Source organism: Meles meles, chromosome 7 (assembly GCF_922984935.1).
Source record: "Meles meles chromosome 7, mMelMel3.1 paternal haplotype, whole genome shotgun sequence".
NCBI lineage: Eukaryota > Metazoa > Chordata > Mammalia > Carnivora > Mustelidae > Meles > Meles meles.
In genome coordinates this window covers 137,029,422-137,056,330 of record NC_060072.1, presented here as the reverse complement: position 1 = coordinate 137,056,330, position 26,909 = coordinate 137,029,422, and the positions used below count along the sequence as shown (strand labels likewise).

The following is a 26,909-nucleotide window of genomic DNA, read 5'->3' as shown; positions in this document are numbered from 1 at the left end:
ACTCTATAATTACTGCAGTTTTTAAAAATTATTTAAAAGGATGCTAAATGAGGTAAGTGCTGCCGCTTTGGGGCTAAAATGGCAGAACAGTTTTATGATCTTTACGAAATATCTATGTTGCCACGTTACACATTCCAAGTCGCTTTAAAAAACGGTGCTGGCCGAGGTCTCTTTGCTGCTGCTTCGCTTCTCTGGCAAATTTCATCCTCAATGGGCAGCATCAACACTGTTTTAAAGCTCTAGTTTATCATCAGAAAATTTAAGTGACTATTAATATAACCAGCCTTTCAAAAGGCTGTCTCAGTAAATTAAAATAAAGTAGTTAGCAGAAAGTATTGCAGTAGATGTCAAAGACTTGATAGATTCCAAAGCCTTTCTGGTCTGGAATTTGGGCACTCGTAGCCGACCGCACCTGTTAATCACTTTGTGGTTTCTCGTGAAGGCATATATCACAGTTATATGTTTTTACAGGTTCAAGGAACTCGTGTTCTGTAACACTTCTTTGTCCATAGAAAACCTCAGTTGAGATTTCTAAAATATATATATATATAAACTAAGGTACCAATTTAAAAAAAAATTTTTTTCTTATCTCACCATGGAAGTTATTTGGGAATTTTGTTAGAAGCAGGGGAGGCGTGTGGAGTGGGTCTCACATCTGTTGGATGTTTGTCTTACTCTGGAGACATAGTGGGTACTCGGTGAACCACAGGGAGATAGTGGCCTGCATTGTGGTTAATATGTCCGTCTTTCCTTTTGAGTTCCCTTCTCTTGAGAATTCCCAGGTCCCTTATTCAGGATTCCTCACTGAGAATGAGTTTGTGAGATGACTGTGGACCCTCACTGCAGTTAACACTAAAATTCTTCAATGGTAGAGTTAACGCCAGGCCTGGATAATTTGGGGTTTTCATGATAAAGCAAACACTCTGTAGATATGTTCGCTTTTAAATGTGCTTAGCAATGTCATAAATGTCTTGTCCACTTGATGTAGTTCTACTTTTAACCCTCCCTAGGGAACTCCGTATGTCAGGGCGGTGATCCTTAAAACTGTGGGCTGCATTTTCAGAGTGTCCTGCCATTACAGTCGAATAAAGGTTTTTTCCTCAGGTGAACCTTTTCTCAGTTCATCAGAGACCAATCAATGCACATAAAATTCTCAGTTTTGATTTTCAACAATACATTTTTATGAAGCTTACTATGTACTAAAGGAACACCAGGAAACAAAAATGAAGCTGTTGGAGAAGTAATAAGTGAATATTAACCCTAAAATCCAAAGCAGGGCATCATACTAATTTTAATATCATTCAAACTCCTGGATGTGTATTATGTTATATATACTTCATAGAGTCTATTTCTGTTGTGGAATTCATTCTTGGCTTTTATGACAGAATTAAATTTATTAGTATTTCGTGCTATTCCTGCAAAAGGTGCGACACTTCATAAAAAAATAACATAACGTCTTGGTGTTTTACCAGCAGAAATATGAAAAACTGTTTCAGGAGATCTGAATGTTGTATTAAAATATGCTTGGTAACTAAATAGAAGTCAGTTAAATTTTGGTTATGATTTAAATTAAATCCGGTTTTATAAAGTATAAATACTTTTTGTATTGAGTTCTATTTTCCCCCACTTCCCTCAGTTTTCCTTTTCTATGTTACTAACATTTAATTGAAATAAATAAGCTGCACATATTTAAAAGGTATAATTAGGTCAATTTTAATATACATAGACACATATGAAATCATCACCACAATCAACATAATGAACATTTCCATTTCTTCAAAAAAATTTCCCCATGCCTTTTGTAATCCATCCTTCTACCCCTGGCTTCAGGCAACCATGAATCTACACTCTGAAACTATAGATTTGTTTGACTCCTCTAGCACTTTATATAAATAAAATTATACAGTATGTTCCCAAATTCTTTTTGCCTGGTTTATTTCACCCAGGTTGAGTTTGAGATTCACCCACGTGGTTTCACAGATCAACAATGCATCCTTTTTCGTTGCTCAGTAGTATTCCACTGCATGGAAATACTCTAATTCCTTTATCCCTCCACTTACCTGCTGACCCCCAAACCATTGGAGGTTTCTTCCCATCTCTGGTTATTACAGATAAACCTATAAGCTAGATATTCTGATGAACAAATGTTTTTGTTTCTGTTGGGTAAATAAGGAGTAGTAGAGTGGCTGGATCATATTTAATTTTTTAAGAGCCTACCAAGCCATTTTCCAAATGGTTATACCATTTTCCAAACCACTAGCTGTGTGTGTGCAAGATCTAGTTTTTTACAGCTTTGCCAATAATTGGTATAGTCAGCCTTTTAAATTTTTCTCCATGTGATACAGACCTATCTCAGGCATATTATGGGTTCAGTTCCAGACCACCACAATAAAATGAAACCTGCACAATGAAGCAGCTCAAATGAATTTTTTGGCTTCCCAGTACATATAAAAATTATTCTTAGAAAAAATGAAATTTGTGCTTATGTTGTAGTCTCTCAAGTGTGCGATAACATTATGTCTGAGAGAACAATGTACATACCTTAATTTTAAAATACTTGATTGTTAAACAATGCTAACCATCCTCTGAGCTTTCGGTGAGTTGTCATATTTTTGCTCGGGGAGGGTCTTGTCTTGAGTGGGTTGGCTGCTGACTGAGCAGGGTAGTGGCTGCTGAAGGGGGGGTTGGCTCTGGGAATTTCTTAAAATAGGACGACAGCGAGGTTTGGTGCATCAGTAAACTCTTCCATTCATGAACTGTTCCTCTGTAGCAGGCAGTGCTGTTTGATAGTATTTTACCCACAGAACTTCTTCCAAAATTGGACTCAAGCCTCTCAAACATTGTGCTTCTTTATTAGTTCCATTTATGGAATATTTAAATTTTTTTTTTGTCAGCAACCTTCGCAATTACCATTTCAAGAAACCACTTTCTTTGTTCATAAGAAGCGTCTCCTCATCCATTAAAAGTTTATCACGAGATGGCAGTAATTCAGTCACATCTTCAGGCTCCACTTCTAAAATTCTAATTTTTGTGCTGGTTTCCACCACATCTGCAGTGACTTCCTCCACTTAAGTCTTGAACCCCTCCAAGTCATCCATGAGGACTGAAGTCAACTTCTTCCAAACTGTTAATGTTGGTATTTTGACCTCTTCCCATGAATCGCAAATGTTCTCAATGGCATCTAGAATGGTGACTCCTTTCCAAAGGAAAGTTTTCTTTCCATAAGTCAGTTTTCAATTTACTTCGCCCAAAGCCATCAGAGGAATCACTGTCTATGGCAACCACAGCCTTACAAAAAAATGTATTTCTGAAATAATAAGGATTGAAAGTCATAGTTCCTCTTTGATCCGTGGGTTGCAGAATAGATGTTGTGTTTAGCAGGCATGAAAGTGACATCAATCTTGTACATCTCCATCAGCGTTCTCTTGGGTAACAAGGTGCACTGTCAATGAGCACTCCTTTCTAAAAGGAATCTTTCTGAGCACTAGGTTTGAACAGTGGGCTTAAAATACCCAGCAGGCCCTGTTGTAAGCAGATGTGCTGTCGTCCTGGCTTTGTGTTCCAATTATAGAGCACAGGCAGAGTAGACTTAGTGTGATTCTTAAGGGCACTGGGATTTTCAGAACAGTCAATGGGCACTGGCTTCAAACTTAAAGTCATCAGCTACATTCGCCCCTGACAAGCCAGACTGTCCTTTGAAGCCTGAAGTGAGGCACTGACTTCTCTCTGGCTATGAAAGTCTTCTTTCAATAAGTCTATTTATTTTAAGTGAATATCTGCTTAGCGTAGCCACCTTCATTAATGATCTTCGCTCGATCTTTCTGGATAACTTGCTCTCGCTTCTACATCAGCATTTGCTGAGTCACCATGCACTCTTCTGTTACGGAGACAGCTTCTTTCCTTAAACCTCCTGAACCAGCCTCTGCTCGCTTCCAGCTTTTTTTCTGGGCTTCCCCACTGCTCTCGGCCTTCATAGAACTGGGCCTCAAGTTAGGGCCTTGCTCTGGATCAGGCCTTCGCTTAGGAGAAAGTCATGGCTGGTTTAATCGTCTCTCCAGACCACTCGAACTTTCTCCATATCAGCAACAAGGCTGTTTCACTTTCTTACCATTTGTACATTCACTGGAGTAGCACTTTTAACTTATTCCAAGACTTTTTCTTTGCATTCACCACTTGACTGGTGCGAGAGCTTTCAGCCAATTTCAGCGTTCCACACGCCTTCCTTGCTGAGCTTAGTCAGGTCTAGCTTTTGATTCAAGGTGAGAATGTGAGATTCTTCCTTTCACTTGAACACGTAGAAGCCATTGTGGGATTCTGAAGTGGCCTAATTTCAATACTGTTGTGTCTCAGGGAATGGGGAGGCCTGAGGAAACGGGGAGAGATGGGGGAAATGGCTGGTCAGTGGAACAGTCAGAACACACACATTTGTTGATGAAGTTCACTATCTCATGTGGGTGCAGTTCATGGCACCCCAAAACAACTATGATAGTAACATCAAAGATCACTGATCACAGATCGCCGTAACAAATACAATAACGAAAAAGTTGGAAATATGGTGAGAATTACCAAAATGTGACATAGACGCAAATGAGCAAATGCTGTTGGAAAAATGGCACTTTTTCACAACAGTCAATGAGCACTTGCCACAAATCTTCGATTTGTTTTAAAAACAAAACAACAAAGAACCATAAGATACCTGGGAATAAACCTAACCAAAGAGGTAAAGGACCTGTACTCGAGGAACTACAGAACACTCATGAAAGAAATTGAAGAAGACACAAAAAGATGGAAGACCGTTCCATGCTCTTGGATTGGAAGGATAAGCATTGTTAAAATGTCTATACTGCCTAGAGCAATCTATACTTTTAACGCCATTCCAATCAAAATTCCACCGGTATTTTTCAAAGAGCTGGAGCAAATAATCCTAAAATTTGTATGGAATCAGAAGAGACCCCGAATTGCTAAGGAAATGTTGAAAAACAAAAACAAAACTGGCGGCATCACGTTACCTGATTTCAAGCTTTACTACAAAGCTGTGATCACCAAGACAGCGTGGTACTGGCATAAAAACAGACACATTGACCAGTGGAACAGAGTGGAGAGCCCAGATATGGACCCTCAACTCTATGGTCAAATAATCTTTGACAAAACAGGAAAAAATATACAATGGAAAAAAGACAGTCTCTTCAATAAATGGTGCTGGGAAAACTGGACAGTGATATGTAGAAGAATGAAACTCGACCATTCTCTTACACCGTACACAAAGATAAACTCGAAATGGATAAAAGACCTCAACGTGAGACAGGAATCCATCAGAATCCTAGAGGAGAACATAGGCAGTAACCTCTTCGATATCAGCCACAGCAACTTCTTTCAAGATATGTCTCCAAAGGCCAAGGAAAAGCGAAAATGAACTTTTGGGACTTCATCAAGATCAAAAGCTTCTGCACAGCAAAGGAAACAGTCAACAAAACAAAGAGGCAACCCACGAAATGGGAGAAGATATTTGCAAATGACAGTACAGACAAAAGGTTGATATCCAGAATCTATAAAGAACTTCTCAAACTCAACACACATAAAACAGATAATCATATCAAAAAATGGGCAGAAGATATGAACAGATACTTCTCCAATGAAGACATACAAATGGCTATCAGACACATGAAAGAATGTTCATCATCACTAGCCATCAGGGAGATTCAAATTAAAACTACATTGAGATACCACCTGACACCAGTTAGAATGGCCAAAATTAACAAGACAGTAAATGACATGTGTTGGAGAGGATGTGGAGAAAGGGGAACCCTCTTACACTGTTGGTGGGAATGCAAGTTGGTGCAGCCACTTTGGAGAACAGTGTGGAGATTCCTCAAGAAATTAAGAATAGAGCTTCCCTATGACCCTGCAATTGCACTGCTGGGTATTTACCCCAAAGATACAGATGTAGTGAAAAGAAGGGCTATCGGTACCCCAATGTTTATAGCAGCAATGGCCACGGTCGCCAAACTGTGGAAAGAACCAAGATGCCCTTCAACAGATGAATGGATAAGGAAGATGTGGTCCATATACACAATGGAGTATTATGCCTCCATCAGAAAGGATGAATACCCAACTTTTGTAGCAACATGGACGGGACTGGAAGAGATTATGCTGAGTGAAATAAGTCAAGCAGAGAGAGTCAAGTGTCATATGGTCTCACTTATTTGTGGAGCATAACAAAGAACACGGCGGACATGGGGAGATAGAGAGGAGCGGGAGTTGAGGGAAACTGGAAGGGGAGATGAACCATGAGAGACTATGGGCTCTGAAAAACAACCAGAGGATTTGAAGGGGCGGGGGTGGTGGGGGTGGGAGGTTGAGGAACCAGGTGGTGGGTAATAGGGAGGGCACGTACTGCATGGAGCACTGGGTGTGGTGCAAAAACAATGAACACTGTTACGCTGAAAATAAATAAAAACAAACAAACAAACAAAACAACGAAAGACAGTACCTGTGAGGGCACCATAAGGCAAAGTGCAACAAAACAAGGTGTTCCTGTATGTTGTAGTGGCTTCTCGGTTTGCATTTAGCTAATGACTCATGATGTCGAGCGTCGTTTCGTGGATCCACTCATTTATGCATCTCCTTTGGTGAAGTGCTTATTCAAATATTTTGCCCATTTTTCCAAATGGCATTGTCTGAGTTTTGAGAATTCTTTATTCTGGATATGTGTCCCTTTTATGATGAATGTGTTATTCATATATTCTTCTCAGTCTGTGGACTGCCTTTTTCTTTTTCCTTTTTTTAAGAGTGTGCACACAACGTGGGGCAGGAGCAGAGGGAGAGAGAAAATCTTAAGCAGGCTCTGCGCCTGGCATGAATCCTGAGATCATGACCTGAGCCAGAATCAAGAGTTGGATGTTTTACCAACTGAGCTACCCAGGCATCCCACCCTTTCATTTTTTTAAATAGTGTTTTTCAAAACCAAAAGCTTTTAATTTTGACAAAGTCTATCGTCTGTTTTGTGCTTTTGGTGCTCTAAAAATCCTTTATCTCAGGGTCACAAAGACATTCTGCTTTTCCTAGAAGTTTTATAGTTTACATTTTACATTTAGGTCTTGATCCATTTCAGGTTATTTTTTCGTGTTGTTTAGCAGACTTGCCTTGTTCCTGATCTCAAGGGAAAACAACTCCCATCTTTTACCATTAAGTATGATGTTGAATCAGTGATGCCCCGTTATTTGTTTGAAAGCATTCTCTGCAATTCCTCGTTTGCGGAGACGTTTTGTCATGCATGGGTGTTGAAACTCTTTCTAATGCTCTTTCTGGATACACTGAAATGATGATGTATTGCCCTTCCTTCTGTTAATATGGTGAATTCCATTGATGTTCAAATGTTTGGCCTACCTCTTATTCATGAGATAAACTCTACTTGGTTGTGATCTTGTATCTTTTTAAAAAATAAATTGTCAAAATTGACTTGCCTAATATTTTTGTTAAGGACTTTAGCACCTAAATTTATGATGGAGATTGGTCTGTAATGTTTTCTAATGTCTTTGTTAGGTTTTGCTATTAGGGCTCTACTAATATCATAAAATGAATTAAGCAGCAATTCCTCTTTATGCAAAAATATGTTGCTGTAGAATTTGTGTTATTTCATTCTTTATGGCGGATAGACTTCATCAGCCATCCAGGCCTGGAGTCTTTGGGGAAGGTTTGGAAAAACAGATTTATTTAGGGGCGCCTGAGTGGCTCAGTCAGGCATCTGCTTTTGGCTCAGGTCATGATCTGGGGATCAAACCCCACATCAGGCTACCCAATCAGCAGGAAGTTCATTTCTTTCTCTGGCCCTCCCCCTGCTTGTGTGTTCTCTCTCAAATAAATAAAATCTTTATATAATGGATTTATTTAGTAGATACAGGGTTATTCAGATATTGTGTCCTCTTGTTTCAATTTTGATCCTTCATACTTTTCAAGAAATTTATCCATGTCATCTAAATTGGCAAATATGTTGCATAAAGTATGCATAATATCCTCTAATCTTTTTTATTGTTGCTAGAATCTCTGGTGATAACTCCTATTTCATTATTTATATTGGTGATTTTTGTTCTCTTTTTCCTTAATCACTGTAACTAGATTTTAAATTTTTGTCATTTTTCTTGTCTTGATTTTTTTCTATTTTGTTAATTTCTGTTTCTTATTCACTTTTCCTTATTCACTTCTCCTTGGCTTGAGTTTACTCTGATCTTTTTCTAGCAATTGTTTTTTTAAGATTTTATTCATTTATTTGACAGAGATCACGAGTAGGCAGAGAGAGAGGGGGAAGCAGGCTCCCCGCTGAGCAGAGAGCCTGATGCCGGGCTCGATCCCAGGACCCCGAGATCATGACCTGAGCTGAAGGCAGAGGCTTAACCCACTGAGCCACCCAGGTGCCCCTCTAGCAATTTTTAAGATTAACTTTCAGTCACTTATTTTAGGTCTTTTCTAATAGAAGTACGTAAAGGCATAAGTTTCCTGCTATGCACTATCTTTCTCTATCCCGTAACTTTGATAGGTTGTATTTTCCTTGTTGTGTACTTGCCAGTATTTGCTCACTTTTATTGTTTTTTTGAATCATTATTTTAAAAAAAAATTTTTTTTAAAGATTTTATCTATTTATTTGGCAGACAGAGATCACAAGTAGGCAGAGAGGCAGAGAGAGAGAGAGGGGGAAGCAGGCTCCCCGCTGAGCAGAGAGCCCGATGCGGGACTCGATCCCGGGACCCCGAGATCATGACCCGAGCCGAAGGCAGAGGCTTTAACCCACTGAGCCACCCAGGTGCCCCTTGAATCATAATTATTTGGAAGTGTGTTATTTAATATTTGAGGTTTTCCTAGATATCTTATTATGGGTTTCTCATTATTTTATGGTTAGAGAATTTATTCTGTATGATTTGGATTCTTTTAAATTGACTGGGACTTTTTATGGGCCAGCATACGGTCTACCTTTTGACAAATGCATCATCTATGCTTGGAAATCATGTGTTTTCTGCAGTTACTGGATGTAGTGTTATACAGGTATTAAATAGACCCCTGAGGTTGGTGGTGTTTAGATCCCATGTCTTACCGAAATTTTGTCTAGTTCTGTCAGTTGTTGAGAGGCAGTAAAATCTATTCTGATGGCGAACGTGTCCATTTCTCCATTTAACTTAAGCCCATTTTTGCCTCATGTACTTTAAAGTTTTGTTACTATGTGTGTACAAATTTATAATTGTTATAAGTGTCTATTATTATGAAACATTCTTCATCTCTGATCATACTTTTTCTTGAAGTCTCTTTTGTTTGATACTGAAGTAGCCACTTTAGCTGCCTTATCCTTATTGTTTTTTGTTGTTGTTGTTTTTAAGATTTTATTTATTTGACAGAGAGAGATCACAAGTAGGCAGAGAGGCACGTAGAGAGACGGGGGGAAGCAAGCTTCCTGCCAAGCAGAGAGCCCAATGCGGGGCTCGATCCCAGAACCCTGAGACCTTAACCCACTGAGCCACCCAGGCGCTCCTGCCTTATCCTTATTGTTCACATACACTGTCTTCCATCTGTTCACTTTCAGCTTATTTGTGTCTTTATATTTAATGTGTCTTTCTTACAAGCTTATAGACAGCATATAGTAGGGGCTTACTTTTTCACCTGTTCTCTCTGCCTTTTAATTTGAGTATATAAACCAGTTAAGTTTATTGAATTGTGGAAATGATTAATTTAAGCTACTATTGTGTTTTTATTTATCCTGGGGTTTGGTTTTTTTTTTTTTTTGCTTTTTATTTTTTTCTACTTTTTTTTATTATTTGAATGTTTATTAATGTTCCATTTCAATTTACCTATTGGTGCTCTGCTTATGTATCTTTGCATTACTTATTACTGGTTGCTCTAGCGATTACAACATGCTTAATGTCTAACCAGTCACAGTCTAGAGTTAACGTCATGCCATTTCACATAATATATAGAAACCTTTCAATCATATGGGTCTTTTCCCTAGTCCTTTTTGTGCTAGTTGACAAGGTTTGTGTACACTGAAAACTCTACTAGATATTACAACTTCTAAATCAGTTGTTATACATATATGTTTATTATATGTCTGTTATATATCATATATACATATAATGTCTAATATATATCATATATAACATGTCTATATAATTTTATATACACAATGTCTATATTAGATATATACACATACATATGTACATATCTATACATCTATACATATACATCTATATATACAGTATGTTTATATTATATATATATATATACACATATACCCATATATATATGGAATGTAAGAGGGAAAAAAATAGATTTCTGTTTCTACTCAACTATTCTTTCTGTTGCTCTTTCTTCATTCCTTGAAGATATAAACTTCCTTCTTAACATTTCCTTTTAGCCTAAAAACTTCCTTGAATATTCTTTTAGAACAGATATGCTGATGAATTCTCTTAATCTCTTTCCTTCTGAAAACATGTTTTGCCTTTTTCTCCTGAAGGATATTTTAGGTGAAGTTCTTATCTTTCAGTACTTTGAGTGTAGATATTATTTCACTGAGTCCTTGTTTTTATGATTTATAATCTGTAGTCACAGAAATCATTTCCTCATATGTACTGTATTGGTTTTTACTAGATGCTTTCAAAATTTTTTTCTTTATCTTTGGCTGTTAGTACTCTGGTTTTGTTGCTGTCTAGCATGATTTTTCTCAGAATTTATCTATTTGAGATTTGTTGAGCTTCTGAAATTTGTGAAATATATGTCTTTCACCAAATTTTAGCAGTTTGGGGCCATTATTTCTTGAAAAGCATTTTTTTTTTTTTTGCCTCAATATCTTTTTTGTCTTCTCTGGCATCGAGATTACACATTACACAGGTCCCTTGGGTTCCATTTATATCTTTTCAATCTTTTATTTTCCTCGTTACTCAGATTTTATAATTTCCATTGATCTACCTTCAAGTTCATTAGCTTTTTTCTCTGTCCTCTCCATTCTAGCAACTTACCCATCTAGTAACTTGTTTCTGTTAGATACTGTATATTTCTGTTCTAAACTTTCCATTTGGTTCTTGTTTATAGTTTCTATTTCTCTGAGAATTTATATTTTCATTCATTTCAGATGTGTTTTCCTTTACTCTATAAAACACGGTTACAAATAGTTGCCTTAAATTCTTTGTCTGGTAGTTCTTCTGGATCATTCAGAGTTGCCGTCTGCCATTGTCCCCTTGAGAATTAGTCATAATTTCTTGGCTCTTTAAAATTGCATTGGGGGTGTTATGAATGCAACGTTTTATCAACTGTAGGTCCTGCTTACAGTGGAGCAGAAAATATAGGATTAACTTTAAAGACAAACAAAACCCCTGAGAAGTTTCAGTGCGAAGCCGGCAAGTGAAAACCTGGATATAGCCCATCCTTACTGCTAATTACACTTACAACTCTGGGCCAGAGACATCTCTCTTAGCACTCTGAAAATGAGTAAAGCAGGAGGTGTTGGAGGGGAGTCAACATTTTGGAGAATGTTTTTGTTTTATCACCCTTTTATGTTTACAATATAAGTTCTGTCCCATTTTCTGTGAGTTGTGGTTTCAATCTGAGTTCAATTCTGTAAGTCTTTGCTACACTGGTCTGGGTCTTCCCTGTCACATGTGGCTCAGAGGTGAGTCTGATACTTGTGCGCATCGTTCAAATCTCAGCTCAGTTCTCTAAGCCTTTTCTGCATTGGTTTGGGGGTGTTCTGTGCTGCTCTTATTCACGGGTTAGGCTGAGACTTGTTCTAATCTTAGTTTGCGTCTGAAAACATTGCTGTGTCAGTTGGAGTCTGACCTGCCAAGTGCATAGCTCAGGGGTTATTCTTCAGCTGGTATTGATTCCTTCCGCTTTAGAATATCTCCTTCACCAGTCTTCCTGGATTACCTCCATGCTCTTCAATTTGTAAGGGCATTTTTGTTTTTTCTTGGTTCTTTTCACCAAAAAGGGCTCCTACTGGAAATGTAGTCACACAGAACGTCATGATGCTCTCTCTGTAAATGTTCTCACACTCCGGCAAAGCTAAGACGCAATAAAAGTTAAAACGCCGCCCCCTGCAGGTTGATTCCTCTCCACAGTCTCCCTGCTTTATTTCTTTGCAAAGTTGGCTGGACCCAGAGCTTTTAGCTCTAATCTGCAGGAAGGATGGGCTACTTGCCCTTCCTCTATCAGCATGCAACTCCTGAGGTTTGGTTATGTTTTTATAGCTAACCCTGTATTTTCTGCTCCATTATAACTTAGTAGCAGACAGGCAACATTACTGAACGTCTGGAAGTTCAGTAGTATTCTGAGGTGTTTATAATTTTGCAATGGAGGAATGAATAGCACATCGAATTGTCAGTAAAACAAAACATTGATGACATACTCACTATATGCTGTGTGTGAAGACAGTAAAATAATTTCAGCATTTACATTACAACCTAGTAGGCATTAGACTTGCTTAGTGAATAAAGATCAGTAAATATGATAATAAGCATATTATTTGCAAAAGACAGGAGTTTTCCCTCGGGTTAAAATACCATTTTTATTTAACGTAGTAGAGTGCCTTCAAAATAATGAATAGCACAGACACACTGCTATTTAATTTTGAATCCATATTCAAATCAGTGCTGTGCTTTCCTATTGGTAGAAAATCTAAATGACGCTTTATTAGCTAATTTGCTCTTTTCTAAGTTTTAAAATCTGGTTTATGAGAAATACGTTATTTTTAAGTTTTTTAAGGATTTTATATATTTGAGAGAGAGAGCATAAGTGAGCACAAGCAGGGTGAGGGGCAGAGGGAGAAGAAGGCTCTCCGCTGAGCAGGGAGCCCGATATGTGGGACTAGATCCCGGGACTCTGGGATCGTGACCTGAGCTGAAGGCAGATGCTCAACCTACTTAGTCACCCAGATGCCCTGAGAAATACTTCAATACACGATGATTTCTTTTTTAGTATCTTCCTTAGGATGGCTGATGTCAACTTTCGTTAACTCTTTTTAATTAAATTGCAGACACAACCAGAGCAAGAAGAAGCCAGGAGAGTGATGGTGTGGAGTATATTTTCATTTCCAAGCATTTGTTTGAGACAGATGTACAAAATAACAAGTATGTGGAAGGTTCTTTGTATGACTGTTGTTTTTAAGCCTGGGCCTCTCTTACCTGGTTTTAGGCAACTGAGGGTTCCCTTCTGTTTGAAATAAATTTTAAGTTTTATAATATTTGAGATGGATGAAAAGGTGAGGATTCAGTTAGTAGGTGTTGCTAATCTTCACCTGTAATGTTTTAATAACCTAGAGCTGCTATGTTTCTGATGAGTTAAATGGGCAGGAGTTACATTGAAGGATGAGGGAATGTTGCTTATATGTTATTGTGGCCTCTTTCCACCCGACTCCTTGAATCTTAACACAGAATTTGAATAGAATTTTCTTTAAAAAATCTAACAACGATGTACTAGATCCCTAGTCCCACCATCTCTTCCGCACACCTCTCTCTCCCTCACTGGCCCTTCAGCAAATTAAAATGCTGTTAATCACCTTGCTTATACCATGTCCTCCAGCCAGCTCTAACTGCCCTACCTCCCCAGGTCCTCCATTTGCTCCAGCCTGAATATTTTCAGGGTATCAGGGAGCAATGTGTGTTTTAATGCAGGATTTGGAGATTTTATTGAAACATCAAAATGCTTTTTTCCGCATTTGGCACAGCGATTGTGTTTTTATAGCACGTAATCGGCTGCCCTGCTTCCATTAGCCACCAAGCAGTTCCTCCTGTCGTTCGAAAGCTGAGTGTGGTTATTCTGTAGCGTGCAGTGAAATTTCAGTAGTTTCTATTGTTTGGCTTATTCACTGTTTTATTGCATTGCATTAGTTCTGAAAAAGAGGTGATGGAAAACAGTACTGCTGGACTGAAGTACTTTCTTTCTGCTTAAGTGTAATACAAGCAAGTGTTACTGATTTGAAAATGTAAAATACAAGATTTTTGAAAATTGACATTCTGGAGGACTTGGCCCTACTTATTTTATTGAATACAGTAAAAAAAAATTACATGTTCAGCAAAAATCTTTTTATATATTTGAATTATGTCTTTCCACTTATATCTGTAATTAATTCACGAATGGCTCTGATGCAGATCTGATTTCCTACAGGTTTATTGAATACGGTGAATACAAAAACAACTACTATGGCACAAGTATAGACTCCGTGCGGTCTGTCCTCGCTAAAAACAAAGTTTGTTTGTTGGATGTTCAGCCTCACGTAAGTGAACAATGAGCTATTCAGTGCCCTCTGGCCCGTGTGAGCTGCTACACTTCACGGGAACCTTTCAGTCTGGGGGTAAATCTGAAGACTGCTCACTCTTGGCCTATCTGTGGCTTTCCTAGTGACGAAAGCCTTTAAATGTAATATGAGAGGTAGAAGAGAAGAGAAGTAGGGGAAGCCACAAGATCTGTTGGTAACTCTTGTTTATATTCCGCATTTGCCAAGGACTCTTGGGTATTTCTTCTGTGTAGTTTTTATTTAAAAAAAAAAAAATACATTGCTACGTGTATAATGTATTCTTAAGTGTTAAGTACGATTATAAGTGTTTGGAATTTTTACAGTGGGCATTTTGGTTCTTGGCCCTCTTGTATTTTGATTCTCTACATATTCTACAAGTGTACACCCCCTGCATAGCGCTAGGGGGGAGGGGGTTCGTAGGAACTGAGCTGAGTGAGATCGTTCCTGCAGCTGTCGGCTGAATCCTCGCTGGGAGGCGGAGGATGCCAGTGGTCGAAGCCATTCAATTCTTACTGTACCACATCTCCTCCAGCAGAGACCCAACCCATAGCTTTGTCCTTGTCCCCCAGGGGCCACAGAGTCTTGCTCGCTGATGGCTGTACAACTTCCAAGACCCAGGATAGCATGGAGATGCCCTTCACTCCTCTTCAGGAAGATGAATCTGGAGTGAAAGCGTCCCAAGGATCAGTAGGGCAGCTGACCCCTTCACTTAGGCACCGGCGATGGGTAGGATACTCCTACTTGTGCCGAATCTCTCTGCTGGTACCCTGGGTTTAATTGGGTCCAGCTCCCTCGGTGTGTGTCCAGCTGTCCGTCCCCAGAGCCTCACTAGCCCTCCGGACATACAGATCCTCTGGCCCCAACCCCCACACTAACCTTTCAGGGGAGTTTATGATTTGTATGCACATTCGGGGGGGGGGCTGACACTTAGGTCAAGAGGATCCCTCAACTCCCACCCTTTTACCATTCCCCCTCACTGTAGGTGAGTTCTCAGACGCGTAGTGTAAATAACGTAAGATATTTTGATGGGGGAATGTTGACAAGCTTCCTGGAAAGCAGAAGGCTTGCCCTTTCAGGACACTCCAAAGGATAGCATGGCAAACAAGACAGAATGACAGACTCCTGTGTGAGATACGGAAGAGGCTTAGATGGGATGGTTGGAAGTTTTCCTGTGCAGACACTTAACTCATAGCATCTTTTGAATATTTGATTTAAAAATCAGTTTTATGGTATTTTTAGCTGCTTCTGTTCAGTATGAATTATAAGATTTCAAAATATTTCAAAACATTTTAAAAGGCAAGTTACATTCTCCAACATTTTTTCAGGGGTATATAATTATGACATTTAATTGGCAACTACTGATTGAATAATATATTGAAAGAGCTACTGGCCTTAATTTTAAGGAGTTTTCCTCCTTTGAAAGAAACTTTGGTTTTACTATAAAATTCACTCATGACATTATGAAGAAATAAAACTTATTTTCTTCCTTGCAGACAGTGAAGCATTTAAGGACCCTAGAATTTAAGCCCTACGTGATATTTATAAAGCCTCCATCCATAGAGCGCTTGAGGGAGACAAGAAAAAATGCAAAGATTATTTCAAGCAGAGATGACCAAGGTGCTGCAAAGCCTTTCACAGTAAGTACAGTGAGGCTCATTAAGAACATGTACGTGGTGCTTGAACTTACGCATGCGGGAGCCCCACTACCTTCAGAAGACATGGTGTGATCCGTAACTCGATAAAAGCAGAACTGTATTTAGGTACGTACCTTTTGAGTGATTGCATGGTAATGGCTCTCTGTGCTTCTGTGACTAGACCTTCCTATTCTATTGACTGAAATAGTCCTGTAATGATGAGCAAGTGATAATCCTGAAATTCACGAGAGGTGGGGACTTTGCACGAGCAGTTGACTTCCGACGTTATGACATCTGAAGGACTTGTAGGTCAAAAGGGTCATTTTCATTTGTGGCTGAAAGAAAAAACACAGGAGAGCATTTGATAAACCAGTTATAGAAATGTCTGCGTCCATGTAAAGTGATATAATTGCCTGGTTAACCAAAGTTTTTTTTTTTTTTTAATATTTCCTTTTGCAGGAAGAAGACTTTCAGGAAATGATTAAATCTGCACAGATAATGGAAAATCAGTATGGTCATCTTTTTGACAAAATCATAGTAAATGATGACCTCACCGTGGCATTCAATGAGCTGAAAACAACTTTTGACAAATTAGAGACAGAGGCCCACTGGGTTCCAGTGAGCTGGTTACATTCATAACTAAGCGAAACTCCCACGGTCAGCGTTTTGTAGAGTGCATGATGAAATCCGTTACTGTCCTGGTGGCAGGGTTTGTTAGTCTATGTCACTGCTGTAGACGTGCAGTCTTGCTTAAAACTGAATGTTGGTTTTGTTTGTATCTTCCTCCGGCCTTACTTCAAGCACAGTATTTGAGTAGAAGATCCAGAATCAAAATTTGCATAGTACCATCTTTTGAGCAGAGCTTTTGAACCTTTTGGTTGTCTTTAACATACAGCTGTATCTCCAAGAGGGGGTTGGACTTTTCAGGGAGAAACAGCCAGGGAATTGATACTGGAGGTGTGCTTCGTCGGGTCTCAGATGTGGTCCCTCCATCAGGTCTGGACGCTCACAGCTGAAGGTACGACCTTCCCAGCCATGAGCAGCTCCAGGCAAACAGGACAGCTTTGCCATTCTTCGGATGGGTCACTAGGCTCTCCTGGGCTGACAGTAAGGCATCCTCTTATTATTCTAAAAGCGCAACCTTTTTCTTACATATCTACAATCTAGTCAGTGTATTTAAGGAATTATGACACATTTGCCTTAGTGAGTGGCCTGCATGTCATAGCTTGAGAAGGCCTCTTAGGACTACAGATCAGTGTCTCAAATATTTAATGAGGGAAGGTAAGATTTCTTAAAATGATTGTATTTGTCACTAAAAGCCCTTCCTTAATGGGATTAATCTTTCTAAGTAAGGTTGGTGTTCTCTTGGGGCAAGTCATGATTACAAAGGACATTTTTATTTGTAAATCATCAGACAGGATTTCTGCAGTCACCATCCAATCATAAGAATGTGATTCCAAAAGTAGGTGTTTTACGTGTTACCAATACAGTTAAAATGTGATCAATTTTCACATGTGCAATTGATCATATATTTTAAATTGCACTAAGATGTATTTTAGAAAACTTTTTGTGTAATGTTAACTTACCTCTTCATCAAAAGAATTCCTAACACTGGTCAGGTGCCATCCTAATCTTACCATTTTTAAAGAATTATAAGAAAGACTGTATTATAAATATTTAGATGGGTTCTCATTTTTGCTTGTTGCTACTGAACTTCAGCAACTAAATCACATAGCTCAAGATATTAGAAAGGGCCGTAAGTCGTATAAGAGGACATGTCTTGCCATTCTTGCATGCACTAAGACCCTGCCAATCAAAAATCATTGCATCTGTGACTTTCAAACAGAAAATATTTTTGTTGATTTGTAAAGAGAGTTTAGATGTCATGTTTAAAGAAAAAATAGAATGTAGTGAAATTTTATATATTTATGAAATCTCTCAAAGGCATATTTTTTTAATTATCAAATGGAGCTATTCATAAATTGTATGTAAAGATGTCATAATTTAAAATAGTTTTATAAGTCAGGGTCAACATTCCATGTAAATATTTGACCTTTGTTCATACACCGATCAACCCGCAAGTGTTATATGCGCACCACACGTTGGGTAGCGCTATCCGCTGGGTTTCCTTCGGACATGTCAAAGTTCACGTTAGAAACAGAGACAAAAACTACTGCAATGGCCTTGATACACACTAAAACAGTCAGACTAAGTGTTACCTAACATGATCCAAACAGTGAGTTCTAAGTTTATAAACCCAACAGCAAGCCATTTAGTTTTTTACAAGAGTGGGGAAGAGGGCTGCCGTACTTAAAGTTAGAGGGCTGCTCTAAGAAAATACAAATCTTACACAGAGTTTGGGTAGAGTAGACTCCTCTTTGAACGCTGGCTAAAAATCTCCTGTAAATCAAAATCTCCTCTACAAGGAATAATGGGAAACGTGTAATTATCTAGGCAATTGCCTGAATAATTTCGGCGTCCACATTCTTTACTGCGGGGGTAGAGGGTAGCGGAACGGGGTGGAAACAGAGTCCTTGTGGCTGTTGGTAGCGATGGGGTGTTACTACGAAATCTAAGTGTCCAGACCTCTCTCCCTTTTCACACTAGAACTGAACAACGGGTTTTTTTTGTTTGTTTTTAATGAAAAGATGTCCCTTAGCAATTTGGGAAGTGTACTAGGTACATGGCTTTGCAAGTGATGCTTACACGGCCATTTTGATGTCTAGAAACTGAGTAAGGCAGCGCCAGGGGCTCGCTGATAACTACTGCAGAAGGCCAGAGACTCGCGTCTGCAACCAGACCCCGTCCTCCTTCAGCAAGGAGACGCACACGGTGCCCCTCACTGTACTAGTTCGGCCGGCTCCCAAGACCGTGTCAGCCACTATTTGAGAGAAGAGGAATGTTTATATTTTTTAAGTCCATGTATTTAAAATCCAAGATCAGAAAATTCTGTATTCCCATGATCACCAGTTGGAGATCCCAATTGGAGTCCATTAAAAAGAAAAAGGTGAAATTGAACTATTTTTCCCACTGTTTTACTTACTCATATAGATGTTCTTAATTGCTGTCAGGCTGACATTCCTGCTGTTATATAATGATTGAATGTATCTGAATCGTCATAATTTAAAATGGACAAACCTGTAATCTTTACAGATTTAAAAAAAACTTAGTAAAAGCTTCTTGAAGATCTAGATTTCTATTATTTATTTTCTTTTTGACCGCTGAGGATTTCTAAATAAATGTAATGGAAAACCTATGACCTTAATAAAGGACCTTCAGAGGACATGTGCACTTGCACAATGTTCTTGCACTTGGGTCTTTAGGATATTGTTTCTTGTGGTCGAACAAACTCTGTTTTCTACTCTGATACCAAATGGTTTATTTGAATTTGCCATGTTTAAAATTAAACTTCATATTTGTTTCCCTCAATAAATAAGTTACTGGTCTTAACAAGGTTGTTGGACAGGCGGACTTCACCAGTCCTGCTCCAACCCATACAGTGCAGCCATTTAAAGAGACGGCCTCTCTGCCCGTGGGTCCCACTCCCTGGATCACTCTGGTCCAGTAGACCCAGCCAGGCCTCGGGGTACCTGCTGGTCCCCGAGCTCTTGAGGGGGCATCCTTCTCTGCAGCTCCCTCCTCCAGGATGTGTCCATCCCCTAGTCACCATCCCTTGCCTCTCAGGCCTGTTAGTGATAGCCACCTCCAGCCTGGCCCAGACCCTGAGGGTGGTCCATAGCTGGGCTTTCCCCATGGGACCTCAGGAGAAATAAGGGGGGGGTGGACAGTCAGGGCCCATCCATGATGGGATCGTCCCTTGTCCTGCATTCTCCACATCCTGTTCCTGAACTCCAGTCAGGCACAACTCAGCTTTTTTATTTAGCTGTACTTGAGGACAGGCGGCTACCTGCTTAGGTACACACGCTCATTAGCGCTGGCCTTGCTTCAACAGTTGAGTAGTGAGCCCCAGCTCTGCTTCCGCTGAAACACTGTACAGGGTAGCACTCAGGAGCCTGGGATCTGGAGCCGCACTTCCTGAGTTCAAATTCTGGTTTTGCCTATTACCAGCTTTGCAACCTTGAGACAGTCCTTTAACCTCTCTGAGCAGGAAAAGGGACATCATAATTCTGCTTACCTCATGGGATGGTTGTGGGCACAGAAGAGCTGATCCATGTAAAGTACTTGGAACAAAACCCTGGGACAGAAATATTCGATAACTGTGAGCTCCTGTGTTACAGTGATCATTCTCACATCACACAATTTCAAAATCGCTCTATAAATGATCACCCATATAAACAGTTCTCCGTTAGAAAACTCACTGGGAGTCTCCTAATTCCTAGGATGGGTGTATTATGTAAAAAGCATCCATTACTTCCAAGTGATACATCAGGACGTAATTAATCCTGAATAGGGAAGTGAACAAATTTTTATTTTTAGCCCCTGGTATGGAGTATAACTTACATGGATTTAAGAGAAATGTCCCTTAATTGCATTAATGCCCTTCCTTCACAAATGCTTGCTGCCCTTACCCTCAAGCTTTGGGAGGGCAGGGAGTGTTATTGAAACCGCTGTGTACACACGTGCTCTGACCAGGACCAACACCCGCCGCCCCACTGTACTTCCTGACCATCAGACGTCTGTATGGTTTCCATTCGCTATCATTGAATCCCCGCAGCTCCCTTACGTGAAAGACACCTTCCTATTTGTTCAACTGAGAAAAGGGAGGGGCAGGGCTTCAGCACCTTGCCCCAGGTGCCGAGGCTCAGGAGCACCGGAATCCAGACTTGAATCTGGGTCCGCCTCCCCACGCCCGCACCATTTTCACTGCGGTGTGCTTCCTGATGTTGCTGTAACTTGAGCCAGAGCTGGAAACCTGAGATTTGGTCACTTGGAGAAGGTTTACCCTTCTTATGCATGCACAGTTTATAATTTTCTCAAAACGCTACTGCTTGAAGTTGGATAGAACTTGCCGTACCTAAGCCCGTAAGAACTGGTTAATCCACAGAAAGTGGCTGTTTATCAGGAGCAAACCTGTGCAGTGTGATACGCAATTCGGTTTAGTCCGCCCGAGTCCCGGTCCTTAGTGGCGAATCAGGACAGTCTGCGCTTTGCGGGGATTAACCTGAGTTGGTCATGCTGCCCAGTTCCACGCGATGTCTGTTGGAGAAGCCGTGACTAAGAGTTGTTCCCCTGATTTACTTTGTGAAAGATTCAACTGCATGTGGTCAAAGATCTTTTATGCCCTGTCCCTATCCTTTCTGTTGGCGCTACCCCAATTATTTGATGTTTGCCAACGTGACTGCCATAATGCCAACCTTAAACCAGGATAATAAAAGCCAGTCTGTAGAATGACTGAGCAGAAAAAAGAAAAGATCCTGAATCCATAATAGTGTCAAACTGTTGAACCAATCCTGGGACCTCCTTCCACTAACTGCTGAATACACATTCGGGGTTCTCATGGCCTGTTGGCGGGAATATAAATTGGTGTAAACACTACAGAAAACTGTATGAAGGCCTCAAGAACTTAAAAACAATTGTATTATGATCCAGCAAGCCCATTTCTAGGTATATATCTGAAGGAAATGAAATCACTACCTCAAAGAGAAGTCTGTACTCCCTGGTTCATTGCAGCAGTACTCATGATAGGCAAGACAAGGAAACAACTTAAGTGTCCATCAACAGGTGAACGGATAAAGAATGGAAATACACACACACCAATATTATTCAACTATGAAAAAGAAGGAAATTCTGCCTGTTGCAACAACATGGATGGGCTTTGAGGGTCTTATACTAAATGGAGTAAGAGAAAGGCAATAACTGTATGTTCTCATTTACATATGGATTCTGAAAAGGCAAACTCAGAACGAAAAATGGTAGTTACCTGGGCCTGGAGGGTAGGGGAAATGGGGAGATGCTGGTCAAGGGTACAAACTTCCAGTTATAAATTAGATAAATTCTGGGGATCAAGTGTACAACATACTGACTATAGTTAAGAACTCTCAGGTACATTATACAGTATAGTTAAGAGTAGACTTCATCACCACATACACCAAAAAGAAGATAATTATATGAGGTGTTGGAAATATTAACCTTATTGTGGTAATCCTCTCACAATATATACATGTATTAAATCACATTGTACACCCTAAACTCACGCAATGTTATATGTCCATTATTTTTCGTAAAGCTGAAAAAAACACAAAGGTTCTGATGGTTTACGTCACTGGTAGGCTGTTCACTGGGAAAGCAGCATCCTTGAGTAACTCAGGCCACTCCCACTCTTTGCTTTCACTTACCAAAGGCGGTTTTCTCAGCTGCACATGCCCTTGAGTGACGCAGTGATTGAACTTGAAAACACCCTGGAATGACAAAAAAAAACATGATCATCTCAACAGATGCAGAAAAGCATTTGATCCTCCTCAACGTCCACTCATATTAAAAACTCTCTCTTGAGTTTCTTTTTAGTGGGTTTAGAGGGAACATACCTGAAAATGATAAAATCTATATGAAAAACCCACAGCTAACATCAGAGTCAATGGTGAAAAACTAAGCACTTTTTCCTAAGGTCAGGAGCAAGACCAGGATGTCTACTCACCACTTTTACTCAACTCAGTACTGGAAGTCTTAGCCACAGAAAAACGAAAGAAAAGGCATCCAAATTGGTAAGGAAGAAAGTAAAACTATTTGCAGATGATGTGATACTATACACAGAAAAACCTAAACACGCCACAAAAAAACTATTGGAAATAATAAATGAATTCAATAAAGATGCAGGACATAAAATACACAGAAATCGTTTCTGTTTCTAAACACTAGTAACAAACTAACAAAGAAATTAAGACATTTCCATTGACAGTTGCACCAAAAAAGAATAAAATATCTAGATATAAACCTAACCAAGGAGTGAAAGACCTATAGCTGGAAAACTATAAAACAGTGACAAAAGAAATGGAAGACAGCACAACTGGAGAGAACTAACATTGTTAAAATGTTCACACTATCCAAAGCAAACTACAGATTCAATGCAATCCCTATCAAAAACCAATAGCATTTTTTACAGAAGTAGAAAGAAATGATTTTATAGAACAAACTAGAGAGCCCAGAAATATACTCACACTTACACAGCACATTAACCTACAACAAAAGAGGCATGAATACACAAAGGTGATAAAACAATCTCTTCAGGGGCACCTGGGTGGCTCAGTGGGTTAAAGCCTCTGCCTTCAGCTCAGGTCGTGATCCCAGGGTCTTGGGATCGAGTCCCACATCGGGCTCTCTGCTCAGTGGAGAGACTGCTTCCCCCCACCCACCTCTCTCTGCCTGCCTCTCTACCTACTTGTCATCTCTGTCAGATAAAATCTTAAAAAAAAACAAAACAGTCTCTTCAACCAATGGTGCTGGGGAAACTGGACAGCTTCATGCAAATGAATGAAACTGAACCACTTAACAACATACAAAAAAATAAATTCAAAATGAATTAAAGACCTAAATATGAGACAGGAAACCATACAACTAAAAGAAAACACAGGCAGTAATTTCTTTGACCTCAGTTTTAACATTTTTCTAGATTTGTCTCCTCAGGCAAAGGAAACAAAAGCAAAAAAAAAAAAAAAAAAAAAAAACCTATTGGTACTATATAAAAAAAAAAAAAGGTTTTGCACAGCAAAAGAAACCATCACCAAAAAGGCAACCTACTAAATGGGAAAAAAATGTTTGCAAATGATATATCTGAAAAGGGGTTAATATTCAAAATATAAGGATGCCTGGGTGGCTCAGATAAGGATGCCTTTGGCTCAGGCCATGATCCCAGGGTCCTGGGACTGAGCCCCACATCAGGCTCCGTGCTCAGCTGGGGTCTGCTTCTCCCTCTGCCTGCTGCTCTTCCTGCGTGTGCTCTCTCTCTGACAAATACATAAATAAGGAAAATCTTTAAAAAAAATCCAAAACATATAAATAACTTATACAACAAAACACCAAAAATACAAGTAATCCAATTAAAAATGGAAAGAGGACCTACACATACATTTTTCCAAAGACATACAGATGGTCAATAGACACTTGAAAAGATGCTCAACATCACTAATCATTAGAGAAATACCAATCAAAACCACAATGAGATACCACCTTACATCTCTAAGAATGGCCAGAATCAAAAAGACAAGAAAGAACAAGTGTTGGTGGGGATGTGGGGAAAAAGGAACCCTATGCACCGTTGGTGGGAATGTTAAAAAATCAGTGCAGCTCTGGTGGGAAAACAGTATGGCGGTTCCTCAAAATGTAAAAATAGAAATGCCATATGGTCCAAATATGATGGTCCCAGTAATTCCACTACTGGGTATTTACTCAATGAAAATGGAAACACTAGTTTGGAAAAAATATATGCAGCTATGTTTATTGCAGCATTATTTACAACAGCCAAAATAGGGAGGCAACTCAAGTATCCATCAATACATGAGTGGATAACAATATATGTGTACACACACACACACACACACACTGGAATAGTACTCAACCATAAAAAAGAATGAGATCTTGTTACCTGTGACAACACATGGACCTACAGGGTATTATGCTAAGTGAGATGAGTCAGGCAAAGACAAATACCATATGATTTCAGTTTTATGGAATCTAAAAATGAATCACAAAACAAATAATAATGAGGTAATAGATCCATAAATACATAGAACCGACAGTTGCCAGAGAGCAGGATGGAAGGTGTGAGCAAAATGAAGGAAGGGAGATACAGGCTTCTAGTTACGGAATGAACAGGCCATGGGGATGAAAGACACAGCGTGGGAAATGGAGTCAATGGTATTATAGTGGTGTTCTGTGGTAACAGATGGTAGCTATACTTGCGGTGAGCACAGCCTTACGAACCGAGCTGTCGAATCACTGTTGAATACCCGAGACTAACATAACCGTGTGTGTCACTATACTGGACTTTTTTTTTTAATCTGAAAAAAAAAAAAATTCTGGAACCTATAGAGTGGGCCAAAGCAAGAGACTACATTTAAATTCTATTCTTCCTGGATTTCACTTTTCCTCCACAACATGGATGAGATTTTAACCTTAAAGTTTGGACAAAGTTGTTTTTATGTTTTTGGATTTACAAATTTATCATGCTTGTGGGTCGACCATTTTGAACAAAGTAATACCAAAGTATTACTTGGACAAAAGTAATACCAAAGACTTTATCTGTCGAGTCTTTACTCTGCTCCAGGCACATTCTTTTTTTTTTTTTTTAAGGTTTTATCTATTTCAGCAAGAGAGAGTGAACGTGCACCATGAATGGGAGGAGAGGGAGAGAGAGAGACTTTCCAGCAGAGTCCATGCTGAGCGCAGAACCTGATGCAGGGCTCGATCCTGGGATTCTAAGATCATGAGCTGAGCTGAATCCAAGTGTCAGAACTTAGCCAACTGAGCCACCCAAGCACCCCTCCTCCAGGCACTCCAATCAGTAGTATGTGAACATATAAAATATCTAAACAGGAATGCATTTTAAATAACCACGGCTATGGGGACACCTGGGTGGCTCAGTCAGTTAAGCATCTGCCTTTGGCTCAGGTCATGATCCCAAGGTCCTGAGATCAAGTTCCGCTTTCTGCTCAGTGGGGAGTCTGCTTCTCCCTCTCTCGCTCCCCCTCCCCCTGCTTGTGCTGTCTCTGTCTCTCCCAAATGAATAAATAACATTTTTCAAAAAAAATAACCGCAGCTATAGAATATAATTACTGTAAATGTTAAAGATGAACTACCTATATAGCATAAGTAAAAGGACTGGCAACAAGCCAGGCAGATGCAAACAGAAAGCAAGGGACATAATAATAATAATAATAATAATAGTAATATTATTAATATTAATATCAAAATTGAGTTCAATATTTATTAGTTGGGTCAAACTTCCTCCTGTAATAAACAGTGGTACAAGCCACAAAAGGAAGAGCTCAGACAGAAGACATAAAGCAAAACCTTGAGAAACATAATCAACAAAAACACGTGATTTGGTTATTTTTGAAACACTTCTCTTAGATTGTGGAGAAAAACGGTTGTAGAAGGTTCACATGTCTTCATTTCTCTGGCGGCTCTCACAGCCATGAAAAGAACGCTTTATCCTGCAAACTGACGTCGCACTTCTATTGAAGGACCCCACGAGTGTTTCCGAAACACAATCCTCAACAGGCCACAAGGAAAACCTCATTAAATTTCAACATATTGAAATACTTCAAATTACATTTTGTCGCCACAGACCCATAGAACTGAAAATGATTGACAAACAGAAACCAAAGCCGGGGGGAGCCACCTGGAAAATTTTTGTGAAAAATTTGTAAGTATTCTGCTGACCGAGGAAATGAAAATGAAACTGCAGCTTGTTCGGAAAACGGTGAAGCTCTCGATCTATGAAACAGGACGAAAACTGAGCTCGGGTACGTTTGTTGCCTTAAAAGCTTTGCTGAGGAAAAAAATAAAAATAAACATTGGCTCAAGCAACTTGGGAAATGACACGAGTGCTATTTTGGCTAGGCTAGAACATACACTGAATTTTCCAGGAATGCACTACCATGTAAATCAAAAGAAGGTTGTAGTTTCGTTTTTTTCAGAATGTAGTATGAGTTTTTCACCGTCCTGGAGCCTTGGGTCATGAACACCAATAGTGCGCGTGGCCCGTGGCTCACGTCGGTGCCAACGCCTTGCCGTGGCATGTGCAGTGCACGCGCGCGTGCATTTGATGACAGCTACTTTTTTTCCCCATTTTATTTATTTTTTCAGCGTAACAGTATTCATTGTTTTTGCACAACACCCAGTGCTCCATGCAAAACGTGCCCTCCCCATTACCCACCACCTGTTCCCCCAACCTCCCACCCCTGACCCTTCAAAACCCTCAGGTTGTTTTTCAGAGTCCATAGTCTCTTATGGTTCGCCTCCCCTCCCCAATGTCCATAGCCCCCTCCCCCTCTCCCAATCCCACCTCCCCCCAGCAACCCCCAGTTTGTTTTGTGAGATTAAGAGTC

General features: G+C 39.7%; 1 protein-coding gene and 1 long non-coding RNA gene across 6 annotated transcripts in view; one reads left to right on the top strand and one right to left on the bottom strand.

The window, feature by feature from the left end:
- The window catches only part of MPP7 (MAGUK p55 scaffold protein 7), a 306,784-nt gene extending 287,688 nt beyond the window's left edge, over positions 1-19,096 (top strand). For all 4 annotated transcript variants that reach the window (XM_046012744.1, XM_046012745.1, XM_046012743.1 and 1 more), the window contains 4 exons: positions 13,010-13,103; positions 14,140-14,248; positions 15,763-15,906; positions 16,363-19,096. In XM_046012744.1, the coding sequence (XP_045868700.1) occupies positions 13,010-13,103; positions 14,140-14,248; positions 15,763-15,906; positions 16,363-16,542 (527 nt within the window). In that variant the 3' untranslated portion in view covers positions 16,543-19,096. The remainder of the gene's footprint in view (positions 1-13,009; positions 13,104-14,139; positions 14,249-15,762; positions 15,907-16,362) is intronic.
- On the bottom strand, positions 1,751-26,344 carry LOC123946888. 2 transcript variants are annotated; one of them, XR_006819669.1, is made up of 5 exons: positions 26,242-26,344; positions 22,200-22,262; positions 20,039-20,098; positions 16,038-16,238; positions 1,751-4,363 (listed from the first exon to the last, which is right to left on the bottom strand). It is a non-coding gene; the product is annotated as an uncharacterized LOC123946888 (long non-coding RNA). The 2 variants fall into 2 exon arrangements; XR_006819670.1 differs by lacking the exons at positions 22,200-22,262; positions 26,242-26,344 and adding an exon at positions 20,879-21,264.
- Positions 26,345-26,909: the final 565 nt, after the last annotated feature.